Source organism: Malus domestica, chromosome 15 (assembly GCF_042453785.1).
Source record: "Malus domestica chromosome 15, GDT2T_hap1".
Taxonomy (NCBI): domain Eukaryota; kingdom Viridiplantae; phylum Streptophyta; class Magnoliopsida; order Rosales; family Rosaceae; genus Malus; species Malus domestica.
The window spans coordinates 51336618-51346171 of NC_091675.1; the positions used below are offsets into that span (position 1 = coordinate 51336618).

At 40.7% G+C, this 9554-nt stretch overlaps 2 protein-coding genes across 2 annotated transcripts; both read right to left on the reverse strand.

Moving 5' to 3' along the window:
• Positions 1 to 430: 430 nt before the first annotated feature.
• Positions 431 to 2212, reverse strand: LOC103402192 (phloretin 2'-O-glucosyltransferase). Its single transcript, NM_001328723.2, has one exon. The coding sequence runs from the start codon at positions 2122 to 2124 to the stop codon at positions 673 to 675; it is 1452 nt and encodes a 483-aa protein (NP_001315652.2). The 5' UTR covers positions 2125 to 2212; the 3' UTR covers positions 431 to 672.
• Positions 2213 to 6326: 4114 nt separating this feature from the next.
• LOC103416320 (late embryogenesis abundant protein D-29) lies at positions 6327 to 8941 on the reverse strand. Its single transcript, XM_029094860.2, has 2 exons — positions 7527 to 8941; positions 6327 to 6836 (listed from the first exon to the last, which is right to left on the reverse strand). The coding sequence occupies exons 1-2, from the start codon at positions 8784 to 8786 to the stop codon at positions 6513 to 6515; spliced, it is 1584 nt and encodes a 527-aa protein (XP_028950693.1). The 5' UTR covers positions 8787 to 8941; the 3' UTR covers positions 6327 to 6512.
• Positions 8942 to 9554: the final 613 nt, after the last annotated feature.

Below are 9554 nucleotides of genomic sequence, written 5' to 3' on the forward strand. Positions count from 1 at the left end.
AATTGCACAAAGTTTGGAATAAAAATCCATATAGAATAAGTAATGTACGGTCTGCTCGATAACTACTTAGTTTTTAGTTTTCATGTTTTGGTTAGATATAAAAAGCAAATACGAGGGAGAATGAGAGATGAATAAGGAATGTATGATGAGTTGCGGGAAGGATGCAGAACAAATGCACATGGTGATCCTCATTTCAGTAAGAAAAGAAAACTTCATATGCATTTCATTTGTCACAAGTGGTAAGTATATAAATCTAAAATTTTGTATTAGACTTGCGGAGTTTACAGTTGCAATGACGTCTAGGCCGGATGAACTGCGATTTTCTGTTGGTTTCGGCATCTGCATTATACACGTTCAAGCGCTAATAAGTTAACAAGTTTAACATGGTGTGGTGTGAAAAATCGACCAAGGAGCTAAGCTAACCAAGGACTTGGTAAGAAAGAAGTACATAATCTTATTGGTTGGAATTAAGCTGATGGTCGACGTTACATCAACATTACATCCGAATAGTTTGATGCTTTCTTAAAACTCTCAAAAGAGAGCACCAAAATCCCACGAGGTGCCAAACTAAGTAACAGAAAACCATATCGCGGAGTTGGTTAAGAGGGTTTATTCTTGCACACGACTCCTCTCGAAATCCAAATGCGAAATGCGAACCCAAAACTTGCACGGTTATGTAATGCTACTAACAAAGTTGACCAAGTTTCTGGTGGACGAACCGGTCTCTCCCAAAGCAGCCGAAGCCATCTCCCCAAGTTTCTTGCACCTCTCTCTAAGCACTCTTCCTCCTTCCGACTCCATCAACTCCCTCACTCTCCTCTCCACTTCTTCCCCGCTCACGAACCCACCTTCCTCGTCTCTCTGCTCCACCCCGATCGCGATTTCCATGTCCGTCACTAGAACATTCCTGTTCATATGCTGCTCCGCGTAAAGCGGCCAAGCAATCATCGGCACCCCCGCAACCACTGCTTCCAGTACCGAGTTCCATCCGCAATGTGTCACGAACCCACCAACCGACTCCTTCTTCAACACCACCACCTGCGGCGCCCATGACTTCACTACCATCCCCCTGTCTGCCGTCCTCTCCAAAAACCCTTCTGGCAACACACCCTTCAAATCAAAGTCGTCAACTCCATGGACCTGCTTTGATTTCTCTTCAACCGGCGGCTTCTTCACCACCCACAGGAACCTCTGCCCGCTCGCCTCCAACCCGTTCGCTATCTCCTTCAGTTGAGCAGCCGGAAATGATCCCATGCTTCCGAAACAGAGAAACAGCACGCTTCGACTTGGCTGCTTATCGAGCCATGACAAGCAGTCCTCCTTCTCGGCCGCATCTGCATCCTTACTCAATTCTTTCTCTTCCTCAATCAATGGACCAACGTAGTACACGGGCGGAGTTGGCCCATCAGGAACACACAGGCCTCCAGCAATGGCCTGGAGGACGCTAGGTGGCTCGAGCTCTTCGAACGTGTTGACGATGATTCCGTTGGATTTGGGAAGATGTGAGCAGAAATAGATCATGTCCGAATAAGCAGGGTCGTTCCGGTCGAGCACCAGTTGGACCATGTGTGTAGCCTTCAGAGGAGACTTCCATCCGGGGAATTCGAAAACGGTGTCGCGGAGGTCTTTGAAACTCTCGGTGGTTTTGGTTTGCTCATCGATCTTGGGCAAATACAAAAAAGCAGCAAGAATTGCGGCACCAGAAGTGCAGAAGTAGTATGTTGGGATGTTGAATTCCTTCCCTATGGGAAGAGCGGAGGTGCAGAAGAGGTCGATGATGAAGGCGCGAACGGTGGCGGATTTAGAGATTTCTTGGAGGGCACTGCGGACATGAGGATCGTTCTGGCGGATGAAGTCGAACGTGATTGCGGGGACGCTTATGTTTCGGGTAATATTATTGGTGACGCGAGGGAATTGGCGGAAGGAAATGAAAGGGTGGGAGTGGGAGATGCGGCGGATGTAGACGGGGATGCTAGCGGTGTCGACAATGCTGCCGCAGGTGTAGAGAATGGTGATGGAGAATTTGTGGGGGCCGTAGCGGTGGACAATGAACTTGCCCAGCTCCACCATGGCGACGATGTGCCCCATCCCTGGAGATGCGTACAGTACAATGACGTCTCCCATGGCGGCAGCTGCGACTGGTGGTGGTGGTTATGATTTGTTTGTGTGTCGCGTTTTGTACTGCAATTTAAAGTGATTTGAGAACAGAAATTCAACCGAAGAGAAATAATGTAGGTGAATGGCAGGTGCGCCCCAACTAATTTGTTAGGAGGAAAACACTAGTCAACCAAAACGACAAGGAAGTTGACCATGATTTGTTTGTCTTTTTATTTATTTTTTTATTTTTTTATCTTGTTTTCTAGTATAGTATTACGATTGGTCACGAGATGTGCCACGTATCTGATTTATGCTGTTTGAGATAAGAGTCTTTTTTTGTTATTTATTATTGCAGCCTACTGATTAAGTTTGTGAGCGTCTGTTGTATTTTGGGGTGCTATTCTCATTTTACTTGGACCTTTTACTTTCTCTATTGTTTATCGGGTTCATTTTGGACCTTATGCTCATTTTGGGCCTTATTTTGATGCCGCGGCAGCGATGGTCTGATTTATGTTATTTGAGATTGGAGTATTTTTAATATTTATTATTGCAACCTATCGATTAAGTTTGTAAGGGTCTCTCGTTGTATCTTGGGTTGCCATTCTCACTTTCCTTTGACCTTTTACTTTATCTGTTGTTTATCAGGTTCATTTTGGCCTTATACTAATTTTGGTTGTAATGAAAGTTCTATCGACCAATTAAAAATGTGAAAACATAAGAGTCTTTTTTGTTATTTATTATTGCAGCCTACTGATTAAGTTTGTGAGGATCTCCCGTTGTATTTTAGGTTGCCATTCTCATTTTACTTGGACCTTTTACTTTATCTGTTGTTTATCGGGTTCATTTTGGGCCTTATTTTGATGCGGCGGTAGCGATGGTCTGATTTATTTTGTTTAAGATTAGAGTATTTTTGTTATTTATTATTGCAGCCTACCGATTAAGTTTGTAAGGGTCTCCCGTTGTATCTTGGGTTGCTATTCTCACTTTACTTTGACCTTTTACTTTATCTGTTGTTTATCAGGTTCATTTTGGTCAAGAGATGTGCCACGTATCTGATTTATGCTGTTTGAGATAAGAGTCTTTTTTTGTTATTTATTATTGTAGCCTACTGATTAAGTTTGTGAGGGTCTTCCGTTGCATTTGAGGTTGCTATTCTCATTTTACTTGGACCTTTTACTTTCTCTATTGTTTATCGGGTTCATTTTGGGCCTTATACTAATTTTGGTTGTAATGAAAGTTCTATCGACCAATTAAAAATGTGAAAACATAAGAGTCTTTTTTGTTTTTATTATTGCAGCCTACTGATTAAGTTTGTGAGGATCTTCCGTTGTATTTTGGGTTGCTATTCTCATTTTACTTGGACCTTTTACTTTATCTGTTGTTTATCGGGTTCATTTTGGGCCTTATTTTGATGCGGCGGCAGCGATGGTCTGATTTATGTTGTTTGAGATTAGAGTATTTTTGTTATTTATTATTGCAGCCTACTGATTAAGTTTGTAAGGGTCTCCCGTTGTATCTTGGGTTGCTATTCTCACTTTACTTTGACCTTTTACTTTATCTGTTGTTTATCAGGTTCATTTTGGGCCTTAAACTAATTTTGGTTGTAATGAAAGTTCTATCGACCAATTAAAAATGTGAAAACATAAGAGCTAATCGAGTTTCTAGAGAAGGGAGGATTAAATTGAGTTTTAGTGGATGAAGTGTGATCAAACCGAGTTTTATGAAGCGTAGCCAAATTAAACCTATGATATTACATTTTTACCCATCCACATCAGAAAGAAAATAAAAAAATAAAAACATAGTAAAATCGAACAAATTTTAATTTTCATAGGGTAAAGTTGTGATTTTTGAATTACATTGAGCGTATTATCAAAATTAAATTCTATAAAGCGTAACTAAACATAAGTTACATAACCCATACATTTTAAGTTGGTCAATTTTTTTATTTTCATTTTTTAATATACCTTAAAGTAATTATTAAATTATTCCAATCCAATCTTTTTACTAAGAGTAACTACACCTCTAAATTATCTATGGACTATTACTCTCTAAGTTATTGAGGAAGGCAGTGAACAGTAACTACCAAAATGCATTTTCACCTCTAAACTGAATAATTCAGGCAATTCATATTAAAATATGAATTTGTTTATAAAATAATAAAATATTTTTTTATTTTTAATTTCGGATATGAGTGGATCGAACCATCTTCCAAAGTTCTTGTAACTTCTGCTTATTACCCATAATCAAAACATGATGTGCCCCATCCCTAGAGCTGCGTACAGCACAATGGCGTCTCCCATGGCGGCAGCTGCTACTGCTGGTGGTGGTTATGATCGAGGTCTAAATATCGATATTATCCCGATATTTTCATCGAAATTTTCGTGTTTTTGGACTACCGATATTTCCGATATCATCGATATTTTAGACCTTGATAGGAACTCTATGTGGTATTAAGTCACTCATGTATCTTACCATGAAATGTATAAAGTATAAAAGATTGTACTAATTCATTATATATAAATGATTACGGTGTGTTTAAACATCTTTCATTAATTACTACATATTTTCTACACTCACAATGTTTCCCAGCTCACTATATAATCAACTTAAATCAATTAAATCCATCATGCAATGCATTTCCTTCCAATTTTTTGTGATAAACTATTAGATAATTGACTAAATAAATATCCTGCAAAGTTTCAATAAATTTTTTTAAGTTTTTCTTATAATTTCCGTGGTTTTTATTCAATTTTTATCGATATCGATAATATCCCGATATTTCCATCGAAATTTCCGTATTTTTAGATTACCAATATTTCCGATATCATCTATATTTTATACCTTGGTTATGATTTGCTTGTGTATCGCGTTTTGTGCCGCAATTTGAAGTGATTGAGAACAGAAATTCAACTGAAGAGAAATAATGTTGGTGAATGGCAGGTGCGCCCCAACTAATTTGTTAAGAGGAAAACACTAGTCAATCAAAACGACAAGGAAGTTGACCACGATTTGTTTGTCTTTTTATGTGTTATTTTTATTCTTTATCTTGTTTTTCTAATATAGTATTACGATTGGTCAAGAGATGTGCCACGTATCTTTCTTTTTAGCCATGAATTGAATAAAACATTTGTGGATAACAATTGTTAAATTCATACATTTGTCACTTAGTTTAATTACGATTGTCTCAACTTTTATTTAGGGCCATAAGATGTGGCGGTAACGGCGGTCTGGTTTATACTGCTTGAGGTTATGATTTTTTTGTTGTTTGTTATCATGGTTTACGAGTTTAAGTTTGTGAAGGTTTTTGTTGTATTTTGGGTTGCTATGTGGGGCGCAACCAAGTTGATGCGGGAGTTGATTCTGATGTGAAGGTCTTCTGTTGTATCTTGTGTTGCTATGTGGGGCGCAACCAAGTTGATGCGGGAGTTGATTCTGATGAGAGGGTGGGAGTCGTTGACGACAACCAAGGCTAATTTGGTGTCTGGAGGTATAGTAATTCAACCAATTCAAAATAAACCTTGTGAGCAGAGAGCATAGTGCATTGTCCCAATGTACTTGTATTTTCGTTTAATAAACGTAGTTTTCATCTTTCAGTTATGCTCATAGCAAAGGTGTTTTAGGTTAAGATAATTTATGCTTCGATGCGTAATTTAAACAGTATTATGACACTTTTAACGGCTTACAAGGACGAATCACTCGTAAGATCACACAGTATGCCCATGTTCATTCCGAAGCTTCGTCACCTTCTATGGAAGAACTAACGGCTTCAAATGATCGAAGGCTAGTCCTTTCTTGTAGGGATATTTCAAAATGCTTGACAGATTCTATTAGATTTTTTACAGTAGAAGGTTCACTGAGAAGGTACAGATTCTTTGATGTTTGCATTCCTTACACATGAGCCAACTTTTTGGTTCAGCAAAACAAGCATTCTTTTGGTCAATGACACATCTCAACATCTTTTATTTGGTTACCAAACGGGATCGATCCAAGAATGATTCTAAATGAGAGTGAGCCTTGACGTTATGAACATGTTGCTCCTCGGTGAAATATGTTGAAACAACCCATTTGCAAAAATGAAGTAAGACTGCCTACGATAGACGTTACCCAACCCTCGCAATGCGGAGAACCTTGTTAGTTTAGGGTGTTGATTCATTCACACGCAGTCTGTGTTAGAATCTGGACTAAGATGAAGGATCGGATACCCTCATCCAGGCGAAAAAGAAAGGAAAAACACAGAAGATGTAGCCAGCGTTAATTCATGTAACTTCACATAAGAACAAGTGCAGCAGTCTGACTCCATATCTTTCATTACAGCTATGGTACAAGTATCATATCGAAAGTTACCAAAAACATCAACTTTACAAACAAATAATTATCTGCGACAAGCAAAGAGATTCTCCGAATCCAAGTCCTTATCAACAGCATGAACTGGGGAGGTGCTGGGCAAGATACACAAGATGCCAGCTAAGAGCCATTAGTGACGCGATGTTGAGGAACGACGAACATGTATTTAGCTTCTTCAGGCTCTCACGCATCTCGTTAAGCCTCTCAATATCAGGCTCAACCACCTGTTGCTCCCTCCTCGAGACTTGTGGAGGCGTCGTGATTGAGGGTTCGCCTTCAGTGGTAGTCTGCTGCTGCTGCTGCTGGCCAGCCTCCCTGCTGATTCTGGCATCAACATGTACTCTCTCTCTTCCTCTTCCTTCTTCCTTCTCGATCTTCATTCTCTCAAACATCACCTGCACGCACATTCTATGCAATGAGAGCAAATACACACGGACCAAGCACACGCGCAAGAGCATAAATGAAATTACTTGGAACACTGCAACAAGACTGAAAATGAAGGCGAGTTTAGCAGAGCTGCTAAAAAACAAGGAAACACGGACAGCCAAATTCCATCCAAAACGCCGAGTAATTAACATACAAGGCAATTTTAAAGTATGCCTAGTAGCTATAGAAATCCTTGTCATTGTATCAGTAACAATAATAGAAAAGCAGAAAGACCTTCAACGCAATGAACTATGCTGATGGCCCCCAATTATAATGCACAAACTGTGAAAAATATAGGGTTCCAGACTCGCGAATTGTTTCAAGTGCTCATGTCGAACTATAAACACAGATGACCAAGAACGTATTGACGATTAACAATCATGCCTGTGAAGGGGATCAGGGAATGGCACACACCAGAGCCAAATCTGCTGGAAGACAAAATCCTCCGAACGATATCACGGCATAAACAAAGTAATTATATCAAAACAATCTACATCAGGATAAAATCATAAGAATATCAGAGCACTAATTGTACCGTGATTCCGAAATACAAAATAATAAAAAGCTAGTGGTCGATACAAGCATGCCATTAATATAGTATATGAACACCAGACATACAACTTATATATGATTCTATATAATTTTTTGTTGACGATTACCTTAGTGGATCGAGGCTCCAAGTACATCATATTGAATAAGATCATGGAAAGAGCAGCGATAAGATTATAGTTCTGCAACATATCCGCCGCCTTCCCTCGAAACAATGAGCTTCTATGTCTCCACAGATGACCCAACAATGCCATCCCAACACTATACGCCATGGCCTTGAAATAAACCTTGTAAATCTTGCTCTGTACCATCCCAAACTGCTGCGGCGGCAGACTCCACGCCAACACGTGGCTCGACACGAACGTAATCCACATGCACATTCCGTAAGCCGTAGCCAGCCCGAATAGATGCGCCACGGACATCAAACCCTCCAGTAAGTCACCCGATGCTATGGACCTGAATGCACCGTACCAGAACTCTCTTACTTTGTCCCTCGACTGATGCAGCCTCTTCTGGGTCCCACTTTTGAGCTCCTCCGCTCCAGCCTTAACCTTACCAGCTGCTTCCTCCGCAGTCTCTTTCGCTTCTTTCGCTTTTTCAGCCAAGTCACTTTTGAGCTCCTCCGCTCCAGCCTTCACCTTAAAAGCTGCTTCCTCCGCGGTCTCTTTAGCTTCTTTTGCTTTTTCCGCCAACGTGTCCCCCATGTCCTTGGCCGTCTTGGAGGCGTTCTTTGCTTTTTCCATTGGGTCTCTAGCAGTTTCCTCAACCTCGTGCGCCTTATCCGACACCGTATCTTTCGCCCTCTCGTACACATTTTCGACCGCCTCGCCTGCCCTGTGTGCCGCCTCACCTACCTTATGCGCCGCCTCCTTTGCCCCGTGTGCTGTCTCCTTACAAATCTCCTTTTTGGTCTCGATAGCACTTGCAATGTTGTGCTTGCATCTTCCGTAGGCATCGCACATGAGCTCTTTCGGACTGTGACCCTCGCCATGGCCTTGGCCAAAGTTAGCGAGACCAGAGGCCGCTTCTTTGATGTTTTCCATGGAGTTGTCGAAAGCCCTAGAAATCTTCGAGGGCGACGATACTTCATTTTCGGAGAAGGAAGAAGACTCTCTGCGGGGTGGATGGCCGTGTTCCGGCGAGATTGAGACTTTGGTTTTGTGGTGGCCATGCTCATCGTACTCCACGACAACCACCCTGTGCCCATTTTTGACAATGACTTCCTGATCCCTAGCATGCTGCTGCTGAGGACCTTCTTGCCTCTGCTTCTGCTGCTGGGTCTGATCACTTGGTGGGCTGGCAGACGGAAACCACACCCCAGCGGTTACCAGTGAAGTCACAACAAGGAACAGAGCCACAAAGTTCATCATTTTCTGGGTTTTGATTTCTGCGTAAGCACGAATAATACGATGATTTCTTGCTTTTTAAAATCACAAACAAATGGGTGAGGGTTTTCTTTGTTTGCTCAGTGTCGCAAAACAACGGTGGGAGCGAAGGGTTGGGGTTGTGTACGAAATTGGCACTTGTTGTTGGTGTGCGACGTGGCGCTTAGGTGCTTGACATGTACTGCGTTGCGAGAGGAGTCGACACGTGTTCACCTGGATGGCCACGTCGATTAGTTCGTGTCAATTGGAAAATGCTTGAGCTATTGCCCATGGCTTCACTGCTTCCCGAGTGTTCCTATCTGTGTTTATAATCATCCATTTATGTGATACATTCAAAAAAATTATTCCTGCAAGAATCATTTCAACCGAAGATCCTTTGATATTTTAATGTAATACAAATTGGCAGGGTAATAACCAAGTAATATCTTTATAATCAATCATCAATTTATGTGATATATTTGACTGATTGAATGATCTCTCACATAATTATTTTTTGTAAAACTAATATTTAAATGAAGATTAATAAATTGAATAGTTTAATCATTGATTTTATTAGCCATCACCAATGACTAACGATAGAGTCCATTCCGTGAAGTAGAATAATTAAGAAATGAGAGATTTTTCAGTGACTGTCATACGAGATGGTACAACACGTGTCTCTATATAAATAGTAAGTTATATGTGTTAAAATGTTAATAACTTAAAAATTAAAATTTTTCACCACTTATATAAAAACACGTAATATACCATTCG